General features: G+C 45.1%; 1 protein-coding gene across 6 annotated transcripts in view; it reads left to right on the top strand.

Annotated features, from left to right (window-relative positions):
* Positions 1 to 23,432, top strand: part of ADAM22 (ADAM metallopeptidase domain 22) — a 281,199-nt gene that overhangs the window by 234,063 nt on the left and 23,704 nt on the right. The window contains exons 21-29 of one of the 6 annotated variants that reach the window (XM_040434527.1): positions 970 to 1,075; positions 8,138 to 8,257; positions 8,625 to 8,790; positions 10,105 to 10,210; positions 10,339 to 10,429; positions 11,427 to 11,444; positions 19,304 to 19,498; positions 21,644 to 21,744; positions 21,846 to 21,884. In XM_040434527.1, coding sequence (XP_040290461.1) covers positions 970 to 1,075; positions 8,138 to 8,257; positions 8,625 to 8,790; positions 10,105 to 10,210; positions 10,339 to 10,429; positions 11,427 to 11,444; positions 19,304 to 19,498; positions 21,644 to 21,744; positions 21,846 to 21,884 — 942 coding nt within the window. The remainder of the gene's footprint in view (positions 1 to 969; positions 1,076 to 8,137; positions 8,258 to 8,624; positions 8,791 to 10,104; positions 10,211 to 10,338; positions 10,430 to 11,426; positions 11,445 to 19,303; positions 19,499 to 21,643; positions 21,745 to 21,845; positions 21,885 to 23,432) is intronic. The other 5 variants (XM_040434529.1, XM_040434528.1, XM_040434530.1 and 2 more) reach the window with 5 other exon arrangements.

Below are 23,432 nucleotides of genomic sequence, written 5' to 3'. Positions count from 1 at the left end.
AAAATTGACCAGAAAAGTTTTCACAGCCTTTTTAAGGGGTTGTCTGAGATATAAAAAATGTTAGGGATGGCCAGGCAGATACAGAAAACACTGCTAATCCGGTCAGAGCCTCTTGGTTCTAGCACTACGCCTCCTGTCCCTGCGTGTCGTGGCGTCTGCATGCATGTCAATCAATAGCCTCAGTGATGATGTGTCAGTAATGGCACGTGACCACTGATGCATGAGGTCTATGTTATCCTCCCTCAATCTGTCCCAAGGATCCAAGGACATGGGGGTAGGGGATAAGCAATAAAAGGGTCACTGTCATTTCCAAACAGTTTCTATTAGTTGCTATCTTGGAGCGGAGACCATTTATTTGGCAATCTAGCAGTTAAACCTATGCAATACTTTTAGGTAAGTACAATACTAGGGACGAGCGAACGCAAACTGCAAAGTTCGGGGACTCGGACCCGAAGCCGGACTTTTTCACTGAGGTTCAGTGTGATTCGGGTGATTTTATTGTTTTCCGTTATAACCTGGTTATATCGGAAAATAATAGAATTCATAAAACAGAATGCAAAATAATATGGCCATGTAGGCGTTAAAAACAAAAAACAACTCGCCTCATTCACTTTATTGCGCTGCAGCAGTCTCTTCTATCTTCATTCAGCAGGACCTGCAATGTGCGCGATGATGTCACCGCGCTCACCACTTTTTTTTTAACCCCTAAATGGCCATATTCTTTTGCATTTTGTCTTAAGAATGCTATCCTTTTCCGATATAACCATGTTATAACGGAAAAATAATAAGGTCAAGTTCGGGTCCTCATTGACTTCATTGGGGTTTGGGGTCAAGTTCTGGTCCTGAACCCGGCGAACCAGAACTTCCACGGGTTCGCTCATCCCTATACAATACGACTATCACAGTTGTATACCATATTGCCTGCTTCGGAGACGACATCTTTCAGGATTGCCCTTTGCTGTGTTTCAGAAGCGGCAGTTGCGGACAGGTACTGCTATGATAAGCTGAATATAGAAGGCACCGAGAAAGGCAACTGCGGCCGCAATATGGACACCTGGATACAATGCAGCAAACAGTAAGAAGGAATCCTCTAACATGGATGTTATAATACTATACACATCTTGCACCTTTTTTTTTTTTCGATAGTTGCAGTAACGCCTTGCGCTGATGTGTATAGTACCGTAATTAGCTTTTTGCTTCGAGCTTAATTGAAGCAAAGGGATCATGTCTGGCACTTATAGGGGTCTTCTGGGATTTTACTTTGGTCCTGTGTTATTCGTGGCTGTGCTTGATACTAAAACTCATTCCATTCAAGTGAACAGGACGATGCTGAAATATCCTGCACTGTCACTACTAAGTAGTGTGCAGGTAGGTGGCCCTTTGTAAACTATGAAGAGTGTACAGCATTTGTACTGCTGCTGCAGGCACGTCAAAATTTGATTGGGGAGGTGCAGAGAGTTAAGGGCCCTTTACACTTCCCAAACAACAGGCAAATAATTGCTAATTGCGATAATCTGCTGGTGTAAAGGTGCCACTGATTACACTTGTTGATCCGGTACTAGATTGTTGGAGCGGACACCTAAATCATCCTTTGCGGGCAGCAGATTTTGCCATCTAAACAGCACTCTACTCCCAGCAAACAAGGATTCTGTATGGGGATGACTGATGATGGAATTAGCAATCACGGCTCCCCATACTGTGGAGGAGATCGCTGCATGTAAATGCAAGTTTGTCCTTTACTGACGAGCAGGCGATTGTCACGAAGGAACGCTTCCTTCCCAACAATCGTCTGCTCAATTTGAATAGTGTAAAAGGGGCCTTAAAAAAGCACTTCCACAAAAATGTTTATTCTCTGTCCTGTTAGAATGGTAGATGATGTCAACTGTAAAGAAGGTAACCTTCTCACCAGAGACTGTATTTGTGAGTTATAACCTCCCTTCTGATCTTAAGCTGTGTCATGTGACCAGCACTGACTCTCCAAATAACACAGCATCTTACATTACGCTCACCTCATTTGAAGTACACTCTGTTCGCATCTACTCTCCCTCCAACCTTCAAGTAGCCGTCATTTACCGCCCTCCAGGCCCAGCCACCATCTTTCTTGACCACTTTAACACCTGGCTACTACACTTTCTTTCTGCCGACATCCCCACTATCATCATGGGTGACTTCAACATCCCTATTGACACATGCCACTCGGCCGCCTCTAAACTCCTGTCACTCGCTTCCTCCTTCGGCCTATCACAGTGGTCTTCAGTTCCCACCCACAGAAATGGTCACACTTTGGATCTTATCTTTACCCGCCTCTGCAACCTATCTAACCTTTCTAATTCGCCTCTCCCCCTATCCGACCACAACCTACTCACCTTCTCTTCACTGGTCTCTTCTGCAGCTCCCCTGGTCCACACACTAGCACAACCCCGCAGGAACCTTAAACATCTCGACTTTCACTTGCTTTCCGACTCTCTTCTCCCACTCTCTACCATCTGTTCCCTCCTAGACCCAGAAGCTGCTACCACCCTATATAACACCACAATAAGTACAGATCTGGACACTGTTGCCCCACTCACACACAACAAAACCCGAAAAATCAACAGACAACCCTGGCACACCAACCTGACCAAAAAACTCAGACAAGCTTCCAGGGCTGCTGAGCGGCAATGGAAGAAATCCCATTCAAATGATCATTTCACTGCATACAAGCAATCCCTCCTCATATTTAAATCCTCACTCGCTGATGCAAAACAGGCCTATTTCTCATCTCTCATATCTTCCCTGTCACACAGCCCTAAACAACTTTTTAGCACTTTTAACTCCCTTCTCCGCCCCCCAGCGCCCCCACCCTCTCCTCTCTGAGGACTTTGCCAAATATTTCAAACAAAAGATAGTCAACATCAGAGAAAGCTTCACCACACAGTCCCCACAGACCCTCTACACAACGGCTCGGTCCCCTTCTCCCAAAACCCGCTTCTCCACCATTACAGAAGAAAAACTCTCCACTCTACTCTCCAAATCTCATCTGACCACCTGTGCACTTGACCCAATCCCATCCCACCTCATCCCTAACCTCACCACAGTGTTTATCCCAGCCCTAACTCATCTCTTCAACCTATCACTAAACTCTGGTGTCTTCCCCTCTGCTTTTAAACATGCTACGATTACACCCATCCTCAAAAAGCCTTCACTTGACCCATCTTCCTTGTCCAGTTATCGCCCCATATCACTGCTTCCGTATGCCTCAAAGCTACTTGAACAACATGTCCATTCAGAACTGTCCTCCCACCTCTCCTCCTGCTCCCTCTTTGACCGCCTACAATCTGGCTTCTGACCCCACCACTCAACTGAGACTGCCCTTACCAAAGTCACCAATGACCTACTGACAGCCAAAACCAAGAAACAATACTCTGTCCTCCTTCTCCTTGACCTGTCCTCTGCCTTCGACACTGTTGACCACTCCCTTCTGTTGCAAACTCTCTCATCTCTTGGCATCACCGACCTGGCCCTCTTCTGGATCACATCATACCTCACAGACCGGACGTTTAGCGTCTCCCACTCTCGCACCACCTCCTCGTCTCATTCCCTCTCTGTTGGTGTCCCGCAAGGCTCTGTCCTAGGACCCCTGCTCTTCTATATCTACACCTTTGGCCTGGGACAGCTCATAGAGTCCCATGGCTTTCAGTATCACTCCTACGCTGACGACACACAAATCTACCTCTCTGGTCCAGAAATCACCACCTAACTATCAAGAATCCCACAATGTCTATCTTCTATATCATCCTTCTTCGCCTCTCGCTTTCTAAAACTTAACATGGATAAGACAGAATTCATAATCTTTCCCCCATCTTGTTCAACCCCCTCAACAGACCTATCTATCATGATCAATGGCTGCACACTCTCCCCGGTCAACAAAGTCCGCTGCCTTGGAGTGACCTTGGATTCTGCACTTTCCTTCCGACCGCAAATCCAAGCTCTTTCCACCACCTGCCGCCTCCAACTCAAAAACATCTCCCGCATCCGTGCTTTCCTTAACTTTGAATCTGTGAAAATTCTTGTACATGCCCTCATTATCTCTCGCCTAGACTACTGCAACATTCTCCTCTGTGGCCTTCCATCTAGCACTCTCGCACCCCTCCAATCTATCCTCAACTCTGCTGCCCGACTAATCCACCTCTCCCCCTATTACTCCTCTGCCTCTCCCCTCTGCCAATCCCTTCACTGGCTCCCCATTGCCCAGCGAATTCACTTCAAAGTACTAACAAATACATACAAGGCCGTCCATAACCTGTCCCCTCCCTACATCTCTGAGCTACTTTCCCGATACATCCCCACACGCACTCTTCGATCCTCACAAGACCTCCTTCTCTCCTCTCCTCTTATTGCCTCTTCCCACAATCGACTCCAAGATTTGTCCCGTGCATCCCCCATACTCTGGAACTTGCTACCCCAACATATCAGACTCTCACCTACATTGGAATCCTTCAAAAGAAACCTGAAAACCCACCTCTTCAGACAAGCCTACAACCAGTGACCCCGCTGCCTCTATACCGCCATGACCAACTTAACTCGCACCTACTGTGTCCTTCTCCCATACCATGTAGATTGTAAGCCCTCACGGGCAGGGCCCTCTCTCCTTCTGTACCAGTTTGTAACTTGTCTTGTTTATGATTAGTGCAATTGTCTGTATTATGTATGTGCACCGCTTATCATATGTACAGCGCTATGGAATGAATGGCGCTTTAATAATAATAATAATAATAATAATAATGTGTGGACAGGAAGCCAGTTTCTCTATGTATTCCTATGGGCCTCAATGTCAGTCTCATAGGAATGAATAGAGTTCCTGTCCTGTGTCAGTTGGAGATCAGAGTGCTGGTCAGATGACACAGCTGAGGATCAGAAGGGAGGTTATAACCAGGGGCGCACCAACAGGGGGGTCCAACGGGTCTAGAACCCCCTAGAACCATTCATTATTGTTATATATTTTTTTTCACTCAGGGCCGCACAGGCGGCGCGGCCCTGGTTCTAATTGCGGGCGACGGTGGGGGGCAGTAGAAGATGATCGCTTCCATTGTGGAAGCGCTCATCTCTATATTCATCTGTATCACCGTCCTCAGGACAGCGATACAGATGGCTGTGCTGCGGCGGGGCAGAGGAGGGAGAGGCGTCTCCCTTCCCCGTTCATTAGAGGCCGGCTCAGGCAGCACGATGACGTCATTATCACCCCGTCGCCTGAGCCGGGCAGCACACAGCGGCGGACACAGACCGGAAGAGGCCTGCATCGCATCACTGCCAGCCTCATGAAGGTAATTATTAGTGTGTTTGTTTTGTTTTTTTTATTTTTTATAGGGGGCACCTGGTGACACTAGGGCATTTCTTACTGGCCCGTTTTTTGGGGGGGACTATGGGGGCATCTGGGGGTATTTCTCACTTGCCTATTTTGGGGGGGCATTTATTTCTGGCACATTTTGGGGGGGCATCTGGGGGCATTTCTTACTGGTCCATTTTGGGAGGGCACTATGGGGCATCTGGTGGCACTATAAGGGCATTATTTGGGAGCACTATGGGGGCATCTGGGGGCTCTAAAGGGGCTTTTTTTATTGAAATATTATGGGGAGCACTATGGCACCTGGTGGCACTAAGGGGGCATTTTTTATGGGCACATTATGGGAGGCACTATAGGGGAGAGCGGCACTATGGGGCATCTGGTGGCACTATAGGGCATTATTTTGGGGCACTATGGGGCAGTGGAGCACTATGAGGGCATCTGGTGGCTCTAAAGGGGCATTTTTTTTTTACTGGCACATTATAGGGGGCACTATGGCATCTGGCACTAAGGGGGCATTTTTTTACTGGCACATGGGAGGCACTGTGGTGGAGAGGAGCACTATGGGGGCATCTGGTGGCACTAAGAAGGGGCATTTTTAACTGGCACATTATGGGGGAGAGAGAACTATGGGGGCATCTGGTGGCACTAAGAAGGGGGATTTTTTACTGGCACATTATGGGGGGCACTAAGAAGGGGCATTTATTACTGGCACATTATGGAGGAGAGGAGCACTATAGGGGCATCTGCTGGGGGCACTAAGAAGGGGCATTTTTACTGGCATATTATGGGGGAGGGGAGCACTATAGTAGCATCTGGGTTCACTAAGAAGGGGCATTTTTTGCTGGCATATTATGAGGGGCACTATGGGGAAGGGGAGAGGAGCACAATGGAGGCATGTGCTGGGGGCACTAAGATGGGGTATTTTATACTGGCATACATTATGGGGACATTAGCTCTACTGCGGGCACTAAGCGGGGGTATTTCTTGTACTGTCATATTATAAGGAGAATTATTACTACTGTTACTACTAGGGGGCATTATGGTGAGCTTTACTACTACTGGGGGGCTATGGGGAACATGATTACTAGTATGGGCACTATGGGGGCATTATTACTACTAAGTGTTCTCTGGCAGACAATTATTTCTATTGGTGGGATTTTGGGGAGCACTGTTACTGTGGGGGGCACCCTGGCACAGTATCAGCTTAGCACAATTATTTTTGGGGACATTATGTTTATACTATTAGTGTCCGGGATATTATTTACTGGGCGCAGTTATTTTGTTTAGAGCACTGTGTGCCAATAATTGTTGAAGAGCCACTATCTGTGTGGTAGTAGTATTTCCAGGGGGGACTGTTTCTGCAGTATAGTATTGGGGGTGGCAGGAAAGGGTGTTCAAAAGATGTGAAGATGATGGAAAAGTGGGAAACTAATGTCTGTTTCTCAATCTCTGCAGAGACGGGAGATGGCTAAAAAATCATCATGGCGGTCTGGTCTGATTGGAGAAGATGAGGAAAGGAGATCTCACTGGATGTAAGAGGTATGTGGTGCTATTTGCAGAAGGAGGATTCAGAGCTGGGTGAGGACGGCCAAGTGGGGCAGCAGGCCACGGGCGGGTGGTGGATGGTGGGGGGAACCACAGGCCTTGAGCAGGATCTGGGAAGGAAGGAGAGCAGAGGAGCTTCCTGGTTGTAGGCTGCTGTTGTCTATTGTATAATGTGAAGCAGGCAGTGCAGCCAGGACTGGCCTCCCCTCTCTGTATGATGTGTAGAGCCGGGCCTCCACCCGGACCTACACACCTTCAATATCGCGCAGCTCTTCCTTCACTCCTCGTTTGGCGCCTTCAGGACTAGGAGGGAGGAAGTGAAACTGCAACAGCTGCTGTCATGGAGCTACATGGGGGGCAGTGTGAGTGTGAGTACAGGAACATTATGTCGGGGCCCTGAGTATTGAGTACAGTGCGTCCATGTAGGATGAGGGTGAGACTCTTACCTTCATCCTCAACAATATAATTTCCGCTGTACAGTGTTTGTTGGGAGTGGCCTATTATATGTAGGAGGGGCTTATAACAATGGGTGGGGGCCAAAAATTTTGCGCGGTGCACTAAGCGCGCCACATTTTTTTAATAGGATGGCCTTAGAAAGATGGGCGGGGCCAAAATGTTGGTACCGTACTCCGCTTGTTTCCTTTTCAGAACCCATCCTAGACAAAATTCCTGGGTCCTCCCCTGGTTATAACCCTGACACTGGTAAGAAGATTACCTTCACTACAGTTTACATCATGTACCTTTCAGAGAATAAAAAATGTTGTGGGAGTGCTTTTTTAAGACTCTCACCAATCTGATATTGATGCCCATTAATATTCTGAGCCCAGAAAACCACCTTAAATGTATGTATTTGTCCTAAAAGCATTTTTGCAATATGGTTTTATTAAAGATTTTGCACTGTTGGCTTCTGCAGTTTCCATGTATTATAAGAACATACAGTAGATGATCTGACTGCTCAGTCGGCAGCTCCTCTCTGCCCTCTCCTGAATGATCTTCTAAGCTGATTTATAGCCAAATCTAATTTGAACCCCATGAGTAGTATATGGTTTTGCAGCTCGGCTCCGTTAAAGTGAATAGCGTTGAGCTGCAATACCAAACGCAAGCTGTGAACAAGCGTGGCACCGTTTTTGTAAGAAAAACCAGCCATGTTTTTGAAATCCTAGACAACCCCTTTAAGATACAGACTGCCCCTTTGTCAGTATACTCCCAACTATGAACGCCTTGTTCATCATGATTTATTGGCCTGTGTTCCTCTCTGCTTTTTAGGGATGTCCTCTGCGGCTATCTTTTGTGTACCAACATTTCGGGGTTGCCAAGACTTGGGGAACTGGTTGACTCAATTACAACATCATCTGTCCAAAATCAAGGAAAATTCTTAAACTGCAGGTAAACCAAATGATTGAGAGTAATAATTCTTAAAGGGGAGGTCCACCTTGTCACTACACACACAGGCTGTGTCTTACACACTCTGACACTGTCAGCACCGACTGCACGTCAAGAAAGGATGTGGGGTGTGGTCTACTGTAAACCTAAATGGGGCGTGGGTTTCAAAAAAGGGTGTGGGGTGTGGTCTACTGTACACCTAAATGGGGCGTGGGTTTCAAAAAGGTGTGGTCATGCAAGGAAAAGTTTCTGCCTCTAGACTACTGACCTGTCCGGCAAGGTCCACCACAGACGAGGGCCTTTTGTGTCTAATAGAAAATCCTAATTCACTTTTATTATACTAATGTGAACGTGCACTTTATCTTCTCAGCGGTGGACATGTAAAGCTGGACGAGGAAACTGATCTTGGCTATGTAGAAGATGGCACACCATGTGGAGAGCAGATGATGTGCCTGGACCATAGATGTCTTCCTGTAGATCCCTTTAATTTCAGTTCTTGTCTCGGCAGCTCCAAAAAGATCTGTTCTGGACATGGTGTAAGTAGGACCCCAAAACACAGAGGTTATATGCTGAATCAGATACTAGAGAACCACCGGTACAGGCAAGTTGCCATCTGATAATTGAGCACTTAACCTGAAATTGTAGGCTAGGGGATTACATGAAGAGCAATTCCCTAATCCATACAGTATGTAATATCTGAATCACTTATATGAGCACAGCCGGAGCCTGTTGACAAGATAACGGGGGGGTATGTAAGATCCCACCTAAACATATTTGTCTTAGAATTTTTCAATGTCACTATTTTTTATTAAAATAAAATCTTATATAATCCTGTAATTTTCACACTGGCCAGCAGGCCGACTTCCTGTCTTTTGAAAAGCAGCTGCATTGGCCATAGACACAATAGACGGGAGGGGACCCCATTGACTTATATGGGAGAGTTTTTCTAGGCATTCTCTGTAAGGTCAGGAGGGAGTAGCTAAGCTGTGAGATCACCTATTATGAATGGTGGAACCTGTGTTAGCTATACACAGGTGTTACTTTGTCTTTTTTATTCTGCCTATGGTGATAATGGCTACTGAAAAGTTACCCGTACAGAACAGGAAATCATGACTTATTCATAGACTTAGTGGCCGATGTGAAAATTGTTGGATTTTTTAAGTTTTTTTAAAAATATAATGCCAAGAAATCTCACCAAAAAAATATATATATATATGTTTAATATAAAAACATGATTTAAAAAAAATCGGTCATTCTCCAGGATTTTGTTTCTTTTTCATTAGCCACCGTAGTGCGCTAATGATAGAATCACACTCATCGCTCTGGTGCGTTGCCCTGAATCCATTCTGCAATATCGTTTACTTCCGGCCGGGGTACAAACAGAGTCACATAAGCCGCTGCAGCCAATGACTGGCATCATGGGTGACATGTCCCCAAGCAGCACATGACTCAGCTGTGAAGTGGCACTTGGCGACACATCACCGCTGAGCCCAGTCATTGGCTGCAGCAGCTCATGTGACCTTGTCTGTACCCCGGCTGGAAGTAAACAAGATCGCCGAACAGAGCCAGAGAGCGCCAGACTGGAGCAGCAGGCGAGTAGGTGAGATTCTTTCATTAGATACCCCACGTGGGGGGCTAATTAAAAAGGACAAAATCCTGGAAAGTCCCTTTTAATGCTCAAGCTGAATGATCTAGAAAATGGTGAAGAATTGATTCACAAAGGATATAAAAAATCTGGGTAACATTTAATTACATAATGAATAAGTGTTATCTTCTGAAAACCACAAACCTTCCGTCCATGGATGTTAACAATGGCGCCAATGTAAAGTCTGCATGTCGTGCACTTTCAGATCTGCAGCAATGAATTGAAATGCGTCTGTGATGATGAATACACGGGGGACGACTGCAGCACTTATTTCCCATACAAGGAAAAAAAGGAAATCAAGGTTAACGATGGTCAGTGCTCCCGTTGCCTGGTTTATTATTATTATTGTACCTTGCACTCTTATACTATACCGCCACTGTACTGTACATGGTCTGTCTCCTCTTCAGAGGGACTTCAGTGACATATGTTTCTCTTTCAGGAGTTGTTAGTACAAACATTATCATAGGAGCTATTGCTGGTACCATGCTAGTGCTGGTCTTGGTGTTAGGAATTACAGCTTGGGGCTACAAGTAAGTAATATCTCTTCCTAGTGGTCAGAGCTCCGATTTACTGATACAGAGTCCCAAATCCCCTGCATAGACTGAGCATTAAATGCTACAACTGTGGCTTCCTGCAAATACCACTAGAGGGAGCTTACTCCTTATAGATAGAAGTCACTAATAAAACAGTATGCAATAAGCGCCCTCTAGTGGTGGCTGCAGGTATCCACAATTATGTCATTTAAATCTTTGTTTCATTTACTTGACATTAAAGTCATAACTGGTGCGTTATCATGCTGGCTTAGTTAGCAATGGCAACTGTATAAATTCCTACTGTGCATCCATGAAAGATGGCGGCTGCAGGCATCCAGTTTTATAATAGACTGTGTGACAGGAAGCAGAAGATTCATCTGTGTAGGGTATTCAGAATAAGCACTTGCTTCATTTTTTCTGACATAGAAGTCGGATAACGTGGCTGAGGCATAGGGCAACATTCCCAACAAATAAAGATCAATTTATGAGAAATCTGGGGGTCATACTTTGCATTCCACTTTGCCTGGAAGTATTTGATGCATGCATACTGGGAAACTGGGTCGGGGGGGCCTATACTAAGTTCCCCTGCAGCGCCACCACAGGGAAAATGAGGCATTACACAGTTGTTAATGGGCTGATAGTAATGCACTGACATACCGGAGCCTCGTTGCAGCCACTTTGAGGGTCCTGGCATTTAAATCTAAACCAGACAACCATCTTAAAGTGATTTGAGATTTAGGTAGAACAGTCCAGAAGTTCTGTAGATTGTTTTCCCTGAACTCGGACCAGTTTAAGGATTCGCAGAAGGAACTCATAAGTGACGGGCAAATACTACTGCCTCCAGGTTCTTCACTGTGGTTTCCCCTGAGTGTTTTTTTTTTTTTTTTTTTCAAATATACAGTCATTTTTTGGAAATTTGATTCAAGTTTTTTTGCTTTCTTTACCTAGAAATGTATGTTTGAGTAATGATTTGTTTTTTCTTTGACATGATAAGGAACTATCGGAGAGAAAGGTAAGTCCTTGCCTGTGCATTATACTACATTGCATCACTTTCACTAGTTTACTGGGGTTTTTCCATAAATTCATTTAAATGTCCCATATTCTCTTTCATGGCTGATTGGTTCCCAATATCTGCTCAGCAAATGGACGGCTAGCGATCCCATGAGATGTCTTCTTCCATTTGTTTTATCTTAGATTTTGTCACTATTTTAGTCAGATACTTTAACTAGAACATACTCTGCACCGCTCTAGCCATGCCACTGTCCCATTTCATTGTATGCAGATGTAGCAGAGTTCAGATTGTTAGATGGAACAGGTAATATCATAAAACTGCACCTGAACCTTTTTCATTATGGTTGAAGAGCACCCGTCCGCTCTCCTGACGTGTCTGGTTTAGTAACTACGTGCATTCCCCATGTGATAACAATTCTGGAGCCTCTATTCTTATGACTCTGTTGTGACATTCCTCTATTATTTCTTCTAAAAGGTACAAATGAATCGCTAGCAATTGTTAATGAAGGTCCCGATGGGTGTTACCAGTTGTGGGGGGTGTCTCATCACAGTCTGACATGTTAGACTGTGTGGGGCACACACCCAGTTGGAACTTAAAGGGGTATTCCAATTTTTTTTATATTGATGGCCATCAGTATCGGATCGGTTTACTCCCCATATCCCGGACAATCAGCTGTTCTGCATTAGCTTTGGCGTTGTGTAGTGCACAGAGCAGGTTGGGAGCAGTGATGCCACTACACAGTGGACAGAGCTGTATAGGTGAAACAGCTGATTGGTGGGGATATGAGGTGTCGGACGCCCACCAATCATTTATTCATGGCCTATACTGAGGATAGGCAATCAATATGAAAAATCCTGAAATGCCCCTTTTAATTGCAGACTGCGGCAATTAATTAATAAATCTCTAGTAGAAATAATAGATGAATGCATGAGCGGACTGACCATAGACCCTACAGGGAAATTTCCTGGTGGGCCGATGTCCAGAGGGCTGCCCAAGCCTTCCTCTTGGCCAAGAAGATCTGATGCGCTCAGCATTAGGGTGCGTTCACACGACCGTGCCATGTTTTGTGGTCTGCAAATTGCCGACCCGCAAAACACGGATACCGACTGTGTGCGTTCCGCTGGCGCTGTATAGAAAATACCACGGAACGGTACAAACGGATGTGGACAGCACACCGTGGGCTGTTCGCATCTTTTGGGCCACCATTGAAATGAATGGGTCCGCACCTGTTCATACGGCCGTGTGAATGAGCCCTTAATTGACGTAGGAGAATCAAGCACTTATGGACCTGACCAGTGGCCACAGGTGCCTCCTGCAGTCAACTGTATTGCTGTCCTCAGGGCGATGAGACAGTTCTATACTGTGCCAGGCGCAGCAGTATTTTGTGTTGTACTGTGGTATTTGGTTCTGCTGGGGCAGTATTTATGTTCTGCTCTACGGTATTGCTGGCCCTGCCTACTTCTGATGTCCTGCCGTCTGTCAATTTGGACCCGTCTGCAGCATGGGGCCACTCTTTTCGTTTTTTTTTTTTTCCAGGGCCACTTTAAGTTCCTAGTCCATCCCAGGATGAATGACGGATTATTGAATCAGAAGAATAGATGCTGGAGAATAGAATTGTTATCACATGGGGAATGCAAGAAGTTACTGAAACAGACGTGTCAGGAGAGGGGATAGGGTCTGTTTAAGAAGAGAAGTTAAATGACACACTCAGCTCTGCTACATCTGTAAACTGGTTGAGTTGGTAATAACAGATCGTGGTCTTATACTGACGTTTCAATGTTTGTCTGTAAGAGGTGGTAGAAGCTGTTTGATAGGACCGTGCTAGGCATTGTCTCAGTGTGCTTCATGTATTACTATGAGATGCATATCAGGACATGTGGTCCCTGGATTATATCTACATAACCTTGCCGAGGTGGAGCGGCATATTGATGCCCACTTTAGCACCAAGCATCTGGGGTCATGCGCCCCTTCCAACAACACCATATTACGGTACTTTAGTCTATCTGTCCCCCATACTCGCCCAGGTCAAGGAGGCTGAAATATGGAAGGATGTTTGAATGGATTAAAGGGATATTTCCAACTTAGACCTTCACCTCTATCGAGGGGCCCGAAATGCTTGTCCTGCCTGGTGTGGAGGACGCCGACCACCAGATTTAGGCAGAGAATGAATGGAGGAAAATACCCATCTCTCCCTATTTATTACGATGGAGTTATGGAAACAGCCAAGCAAGCGTGCTCAGATCGTTCCGAGATCCTTATAGAAGTGAATGGAGAGAGCGGGGAAAGTGTGCGGCCATCATTCTATTCATTTTCTCCCTCATTGTCAGTTCTCATGGCTATACCCCTTATAAGACTACATAACCCGATTCTTTGTCCAGATCTACATGTTAGGTAGGCTATAACATCTAGCCGTGGAAAAATAAAGCAAACTACAGTATATCAATCAGACCTGTCTTGCCTAAAAAAAAACATATTATACACTCATTGACAAAAAAATGAAGAAGTTGTTGGAATGAAACTTTCTATGTGTAAATTTAATAATGATATGTGCAAGTGATTGCAATATTACAGAAAGGGGAAGTTTATTGGGGTAAATTGTACAATAAAAAGGAGGCTCTAGGACGCTGTTGGGCCACCTCCAGTCTGGATACAAGATGAGGTACGGCCTCTAGTCTGGATACAAGATGAGGTACGGCCTCTAGCCTGGATACAAGATGAGATACAGCCTCTAGTCTGGATACAAGATGAGATACGGCCTCTAGCCTGCATACAAGATGAGGTACGGCCTCTAGCCTGGATACAAGATGAGATACAGCCTCTAGTCTGGATACAAGATGAGATACAGCCTCTAGTCTGGATACAATATGAGATACGGCCTCTAGCCTGGATACAAGATGAGATACGGCCTCTAGCCTGGATACAAGATGAGGTACGGCCTCTAGCCTGGATACAAGATGAGGTACGGCCTCTAGCCTGGATACAAGATGAGGTACGGCCTCTAGTCTGGATACAAGATGAGGTACGGCCTCTAGCCTGGATACAAGATGAGGTACGGCCTCTAGCCTGGATACAAGATGAGGTACGGCCTCTAGCCTGGATACAAGATGGTATACGGCCTCTAGCCTGGATACAAGATGAGATACGGCCTCTAGCCTGGATACAAGATGATATACGGCCTCTAGCCTGGATACAAGATGAGATACGGCCTCTAGTCTGGATACAAAATGATATACCGCCTCTAGCCTGGATACCAGATGGGATACGACCTCTAGCCTGGATACAAAATTATATACCGCCTCTAGCCTGGATACAAGATGAGATACGGCCTCTAGCCTGGATACAAGATGAGATACAGCCTCTAGCCTGGATATAATATGGGATACAGCCTCTAGCTTGGATACAAGATGAGATACGGCCTCTAACCTGGATACAAGATGAGATACAGCCTCTAGCCTGGATGCAAGATGAGATACGGCCTCTAGCCTGGATATAATATGGGATACAGCCTCTAGCCTGGATGCAAGATGAGATACGGCCTCTAGCCTGGATATAATATGGGATACAGCCTCTAGCCTGGATATAATATGGGATACAGCCTCTAGCCTGGATACAAGATGAGATACAGCCTCTAGCCTGGATATAATATGGGATACAGCCTCTAGCCTGGATACAAGATGAGATACAGCCTCTAGCTTGGATGCAAGATGAAATACGGCCTCTAGCTTGGATGCAAGATGAGATACGGCCTCTAGCCTGGATACAAGAGATATGGTTGGGCATGGAGGCATACAGTCCTAATTGGCTTGTAGATCCTGCGCACTTGTATGTTGCTGAAGCTGGTACCCCATCTGGTCCTATAAATGCTGAATTGGTGATAAATCAAGGAAGTGCTGGAATCCGGTGGAGACATTCCTTGGAAACCCTTGCGGTGTGGGTGAGCGTTATTCTCCAATGCCAGTTGTCAGCCCTGCCATGAGAGGATCACATGTGGCGGCAGGATGTCCTGCCCATATCGCTGAGCTGTTAGTGTCCCTCGTGTCACTACTAGGGGTGACTGACTGTCGTATGCAATGGCTCCGCAGATCACCACACCAGCAGTTGCCGCAGTGTATTGCCCCACAACAAAGGCAGGATTGAAGCGCTGACCACGAGGCCTCCATATTGGAAACAAACTGTCGACAGATCCCAAACAGAACCTGGCTTCATCGCTAAAGACAATGCAGTTCCAGTACATAGCAGTTCAGGTTTCTCGTTCACAACACCACTGCAAATGAAGGCAACTGTGGCTGGATGTCAATGGCAGGACAAGTAATGGGCACCATGACACTCAATTTGCTCCTTTGCTAATCACCTGGAAATGGTCCAGGCTGAGACGCGGTTGTGTAATAAAGGTGTCATCTGTGTCTGGATGGCGGACCACGAACTGTGGATGCTGCTCATACTTGACAGTGGATCAAACCATCTTTTCTCCTGGTGGTCTGTCTGGGCTGTCCAGAGCCTATTCACCATGTGTGCGTGCCCTCACGTAACCACTGCTTACAACACATTCTATCAGCTAGGTCCTAACCTCCTGCTTCCCTCAGTCCAATGAAGTGCTCCCTCTCAAAGTCTGTCAACTGGTCAGAATGTCTCTGAGTGTGTCATCGAGGCATGTCTAGCAGTCAACGAGATTCACTACCCAAAAGTAGCCTCTGAGAACCTTTTTGTACAACAGCGGGGGGAGGCACTTTTAAACCTTCTTGTGGCAAGACATAGCGGGTCATTTATTAACCTGAAATCTGCCTATATTAGGCGTATTTCTGGCGCAGATTGCGGCACAAAGGTCCTTTGCACAGCAATCTGGGACTTTTTCCCGTTTACACCAGGTCTAAAAAACTGGGCATGACGTCGGCGGGAAAGGGGACGGGCCAATAGGCCCTTCTCATTTACCATTTTCTACGCCTGGTTTAGGTGTAGAAAATGGTCTAAATGTAAGACAGCAAGGGAGCTGTCTTATATTTAGAAGCTGCGGTGGATCTGCCTAAGTTATGGAGAGGCTATAGGGGATATTAGGATCGGTGTCTAAAACGCCAGTCTTAATAAATGACCCCCATATTGTCTAATCAGAGCACACCTGTAATAATGTACATATCTGCCTGAGACATAACTGCATGCCGAGTTCTGACATTTCTATCTGTGTGCAGTATTTTTTTGGTCAATGAGTGTATATTTTAGTGTTATTCCTTTTTTTATATATATATATATATATATATATTTTTTTTCCTTTATTAAAAGTATGCAGATTAATGGCATGATTAAATTGCATGCAATATAAAAACTATTTTTTACAAAATGCATTAAATTAGATTTTTTAATAGACGAGCTTAATTAAAATATGAATCTCTGCTGCACATTTGTTGACAAATTTAAAACCTAGCTTGGGGGACGATGTTAAATTTGCTTTTCCAAAATTCAGCAGCCTTTTCTGGTCAGTTTTGCTCATCACAGCCTCATTAAAAAGTTATTCCCATCAGATACTGTAGGTTCTGCACAGTCCGTTCTCTGTTTTTCCCCGTGCAGTCGGTGTATGGCTGCGGCACTGTGCACTGCCACCCTTTCATTCTCAATATCGGTGGAGGTCCCAGAGGTCGGACCCCCACTGATCATAAAGTGATGGCATATCCTAGTGGCACACCATCTCTTTATAAGACAGGAACAGTTTCAAGACAAAATCCGTACAAGGGTCAAAAAAATACACTGTATACATGGAGAATATATAAATACTGGTGCATTTTTAAAGGAGGTGTCTGGGATTTTGATATTAATCCTCAGGATAGGTCATCAATATCTGAACGGTGGGGGTCTGACTCCTGGCACCCCCACCAATCAGCTGTTTGAAGAGGCTGTTAAGGCTGTATTACACTGGCTGATATTTCGGCTGATAATTGCTAGCGAGCATTCTCTTGAACACTCCTTAGCCATCATCTTGCAGTGTAATACTGCCGCCGATTGCTCGATTATTGGGCAATCCTCATTTTTAAGCAAATCAGCACTTGCCGGCAGTAAATTGCGCTGTCTAATGGCGATCTGCCACCGGCAAGCCATTAGACAATATAGGGACAAGCGATGGCATAGCGATCGCTCCTCCAATGCTGCGGAGGAAATCGCTGCATGTAATAGCATGCATGAACTCTTCCCTTCCAACAATTGCTTGCTGATCTGCCTGTCTAATACAGGCTTTACACTCCGGTGAACAAGCAGCCTCTTCCTAGGCCAGTGACATCATGTTAATTGGTAACATACCCTAGGGCAGGGATACTCAACCTGCGGCCCTCCAGCTGTTGCAAAACTACAACTCCCAGCATACCCAGACAGCCTACAGCTATCATCCCACAGCAGGGCATTGTGGGAGTTGTAGTTTTACAACAGCTGGAGGGCCGCAGGTTGAGCATGCCTGCCCTAGGGCCTGGGCTGCAATACCAAGGACGGCCACTCTATAATGTACGGCGCTAAGCTTGGTTTGCTGTGAGGATGCCGAAGCACCACAACCTCTTCAAACAGCTGATCGCCAGGAGTCAGACCCCCACCGTTTAGATATTGATGACCTATTCTGAGGTCATCAATATTCTACTCCCAGAAAAACACTAAATGAAAACTGTAACCTGATTGGTTGCCAAGGGGATAAATCTCCCCCAATGTTATTATGGTCATTGACAAAGCGCAGAGAAGGCACTGATCACTTTTGTCCGCACACTTTCATGGTGTACATGACTGCATCATGCTGGTACCCTGCTGTATCCACATTGCATTACAGCCTCAAATTAGGTCTCCATTCACAAGCAATGTAAAGCGATTATCTCCACCGTGACACTACAACTCTCAGTATATTCTGTGTCAGGGTATGCTGAGAGTTGTGATTTCCCAACAGCTGTAGAGCCTCAAATTGGAGATCAATGAAAGAAGCTCATAAGGTACAAGCAACACATAAGCAACACTTCATTTTTCAGAATTGAATACTTGGTGCAGTTCGCCTTTGGCCATTCGTCCCATGGGCACTGCCAGTTGAGGTTCTCTGGCTGGTATAACCTGAAAAACTTGACCTGTTCAGAACTGGGAATGTGCATTGGTGCTAAGAGGAAGATGGCAAAATGTCCCCCTCCAACCATCTCACGTGCACACTTGGCAGCCCCTCTCCTCCCCTGTACTTGTATGGGTCTTATGTCATATAAGTAATGTGAGTGCCCAATCCACGTCTTTAATGCTGCAGGCCTTGGGGTGCAACAGAGTTAGGGTAAATCAACTGTCAAGAGGATCACAGCCTCCAAAACTAATTATCCATTCTCTATGCTCTAATGCCAAAGGGCTATAGGTTGTCCCGACCCTGGGCATCTTGTCCATCCAATGTTGCATAATTCCCTGCTGCATCCAACAGGGGGAGATAGGTAGTCAGGGTCTCACACAGTCCTAGTCCAGAGGGCATATTCTGAAACGAGCAACATGTCCGACAGCCATGAACAATAGGCCAGCTATGATATTTCCATTATATACCCACGCTTATAGTTAGCTACTACCATTAACTGTGCTGTATTGAAGACTTGGGTTGGCGCCTTCTATGCGCAGGTGCATAGCCAGTCATTATGCCTGCCTGAGCTTTGTCAGTGTCCTCTTGGGTGACCCATGTGTCAGGCACCTAGATCCCATCCATATCTGCCGTCCATCCCAGGAGAGCCACGTGTTGATGACTTGTGTCCTGTAGTGAAACATACATGTCCCATTGACCCTCTCTGTCCTTCCCCCTCTGAACTAATGCTTTTATGTCTGTGTCGTTTCTATGTGCGTTTGTCTTGTTTTCTGACTTTACAATATCTATTATGCTTTAGACAAATACCCCAGGGAGATTATGTAAAAAAGGCTGGAGATGTCGACTCCTTTTATAGCGACTTGCCTCCCGGAGTCAGCTCAAACTCAGGATCTAGTTCTAAGAAGAGGTCTGCTATTCTGTCGCATTTTCAGATTTCTGCCTGTTCCATCCCACATTATTCCATTAGTCAGAACATTTCATTATTTTGCCGAAGGTTTGATTCCTTTTTAATTTTCTTCTTTGTGGAATAGTAATAAAGGAAACCCATAATAACTTGACTTCAAAGTAGCTGTGGCTCAGTTCGTAACGCCGGGGAGGGATGGAGGGCTCCCGATGGCAAATTATGACTTGGTCCTTTAAATTGCCCAATGGGATTCTATATTTTATGGAACCCAATAGTAAGATATCAACAGTTACTGGCGCATGGAAATACAGCATGGAGATTTACAACAAATGAAGAGGCCAAGATAATGGTTATTGTTGATTCCCGTGGCACAAGTATGGACACCGTCTGAGGCTGAGGTCCTTCACCATCACCTTGCTCCTTTGAAGTCAAGCAAACAATTACTGTTATTCTTATAGTTGACTCTATTAGGCTCGGTTCACACCCGCATTGGAGGCCCTGTCGTTGAGTGCATCATATTTGCCCGAAAAAATAGTCCAGCATGCAGCGCTATTTTTTCCAGCAAAGTGATGGACACCACAGCGGAACCTCATAGACCCTATTACAAGCCAGTGGGGTCCGTCGGTCACCGTTGGTGTCCGTTTTATGACAAATCGGTCACAACTAGAATTCTGATCCTGTATCAAACAGATGTGAACCTAGCCCAACTGGTTGGATTCACCCTTGCATGACACAATGGCTCTACCTACTTTCAGTGCATTTCCGTGGTTGTCAGCAGCTTGCTGATAGGATTAAGACTGGCATATCTGGCTATCCCCCAACTACCACTCCTTTTTTTTAATAGTATTAGTCTAACTTTGCACCCTCTATAGTTATTACCCTTCTTCTTCTTTTTTTTTTACATAAGATATGTTTTCACATGCTATAGGCACATCTGTTAACATTTTTCCAGACCTAAAAGAAATTTTCGCCAATACTGTACCTCCAAATATCCCGGATTTTAAACAGAGACACATAGAGATTTTTTTACTCATGGATTTATAAGGAGTCCATGTGCAAACAGCTTGTGATACACTCCAATATGTGGTGTATTACAGAGATGTTTTCCCCTAAAAGTACTATATGGCAGCACAATATGGACCCAGAGTGTGCCGCCATAGAGGATCCGCAGAGAACACACTTTGTAGTAGGGTAGGAATAATGGAGCCTTTCAAATCCATATAACGTAGCTTACCACCTTACAGGAGTAATGCTGGCTTGCATCGGATCCCCATTTAATGAAATAGACCAGTACATACTCTATGTCTAGTTGAACAGAATGAGAATATGTATTTAGATCATAAATGTACTTATACCATGTGCTTAAAGAAGCACTATTGTAAAAGAATAATAATACTATATCCTCCGCTATTATGTTTTAAGTCCTAATCAAAAGGGTGCACATTTTCTGTAAAATTAATATGTATCCCAGAAAACGGACGAGGCTTAGACCCCTTTGGCCGGGAGTTGCAGCAGAAACTTTCTCCCAGCGTTGTGCCTGTAACTTTAAGCTAGGAAAGCTGTAACACGGCCCTTTAATTAAGCCCCGCCCTCCTAAACTTTTTCCATCTGAAAATAGATGGGATTAGGAGAAGATAGGCCCCTGTTTTCTGTGCCAGGTTTCTGCTTGCCTATAAGCCTGCAGAAAATCTAACATATAGTTACGTTTTTTAAATGTATTTTTCATTTGTTTCCGGCGTAGTGCCCCTTTAAATTTAATGGACTTTTTCCAAATCTTCTAGAAAAGTCTCAGGCAATAAATTCCATATCATGTTCTCTTTTTTTCACCAGAAACTCTCCGTCCTTGTTAACCGGATATTGAAGCCGAGCCCTTTGCACTTGGATAAAAATGAGTTACACTACCAGGCACAGGCCATGGACAAGGGTGGTGCTGTTTCTAGAATAAAGCAGACCCAAAAGGTCCTTTTTCTTAAAATAAACTTTTTATAAAAAAGTAACAAAGAACACTTTTACCATCGTGTGTAGCAATTAGTGGCGCTTATAAGTGTCACCCTTTGCGATCCATGGATTAATAGAACAGCTTGTCTTTATACCCCATCTAGAGCATCATGGGGTAATCTCGTTTTTCCGTTGCCATTGATCTGACACTTTCTTCCATGGTGTTTGTCCAGCACTACAGACCCATCCTCACTCTACTGCCGAGGAAGGATTCAGTCGTGTCTTTTCTCTCCCTAGATCTAATGGTCTGTCTCACTCATGGAGCGAAAGGATCCCGGACACTAAGCATGTCTCCGAAGTTTGTGAAAACGGAAGACCAAGGAGTAACTCCTGGCAAGGTCAGTTTAGCTCTGCGGATCTAATAGTGGATCGTCCACAAATTGAAAGACAGAGCGAAACGCTGAATGTTCCTGATCTTGAGTACGCTTGTGTTCCTTAGGGCAGGGCTTCACTCCCAGCCATGCAATTCCAGCAGAAGGTAGGACTGTGTGAAATGCATGATGCAACTTTTGCACGGTATGAACTGCATACCTTTTTCCTGCAACTGGCACTTTTGCAGCCAGGTTTGACCATTCAGTAGAACCTATAAAACGGGGCATCATCCAATCATCTGGATTAGCACGTTTTTCAAGTAGAAGGAAGAGTGGGCCATATGTTATAGATTGTTGGCTTCTTTCTTCATGATCCATTTTTCTAGTGATTATACTATACCTGATAACATAGTAAGGATAAAAAGTCAGTCCATTGTCTTGCAGTGGTAATCCAGTGTAAGTCAAAACAGTCCCATTTTATGGAAAATTTCCTGACTTAACGACCCATCTGCGGTAATCTGTACAGTACTATAATATTACTGCTTTTAAGAAAAGTATCCAGGCCCCTCTTGAACTCTTTAGTGAGTTCCCCATCACCACCTCCTCCTTCCATAGTCTCACTGCTCTTACTGTAAAGAATCCTCTTTTATGGGGATGGCCAGTTGTTATAGATAAAGCCCTAGATGTGCATAGATCATGGGAAAGATCTATAGTATGTAATGACTACTGATATATTTATAAGGTCACCCGTCAGTTGTCTTTTCCCATCTAAATATCCCCAATCTTTGGATACATAGGGGTCATTTACCAAATGAGGCGTATTTCTGGTGCAGATTGAGGCGCAAAGCTGCATTGTGCCGCAATCTGCAACTTCTCCCCGCTCACGCCAGGTCTAAAAATGTGGAAGGGGATGGGCCAGCAGACCCGTCTCATTTACCATTTTTTACGCCTGTTTTAGGCATAGAAATTGTCTAAATGTAAGACAGCTAGGAAGTTGTCTTGCATTTAGAGGTGGCGCTGGATGCGCCAAAGTTATGTAGAGGCTGGCACCTCTTCATAACTTCGGCTGATCGACCGCCATGTATAAGACTGGTGTCTAAAATCCCGGTCTTAATAAATGTGCCCCATAGTTTGCAGGCGGTTTTTACAGCACAGTGACATGATGCTCCACAAAAAGAGGTGTCACTATAAAACACATGAAAATCATAGTAGCTAGACAGCAAATCTAAAAGAAAAACTGGCAAAAAGAGAACTTTACCATAGACACCTGACCATATTTTCAGTTGGCATCTGATCTGCATTTTGGCGGATCAGATGCGGTCCGATTCATTTCAGTGTGTTGCCCACATCAATTTATCCGTTCCACCGGCCCACAAAAAATATAGAACATGTCCTATTCTTGTCTGTTTTGCGGACAAGGATAGGACATTTGTACACGAGTTTGCACACGGCCAGAATCTGTGTTTTGCGGATCTGCAATTTGCGGAACACAAAACAGATACAATTGTGTTCATGAGGCTTAATAGTTGATTCAGGAAACAGTTATTGACTTATGTAGCTTCGTACCCCTCCTGTTATAGTGGTATGGCCGCATCAAACTTCGTCTGTTCGAAAGTGACTATGACAACATGAGTCAAACTCCTGGATGATTTTGTTTTTCACATGTTGCTCTCGAAGATACGCTCAGTCTTTGGAACGTTAGTGCTGGCGACATC

The sequence above is a fragment of the Bufo bufo genome, chromosome 5 (genome assembly GCF_905171765.1).
Source record: "Bufo bufo chromosome 5, aBufBuf1.1, whole genome shotgun sequence".
NCBI lineage: Eukaryota > Metazoa > Chordata > Amphibia > Anura > Bufonidae > Bufo > Bufo bufo.
The sequence above is the reverse complement of the archived record's forward strand: the minus strand, read 5'-3'. Positions and strand labels throughout refer to the sequence as shown.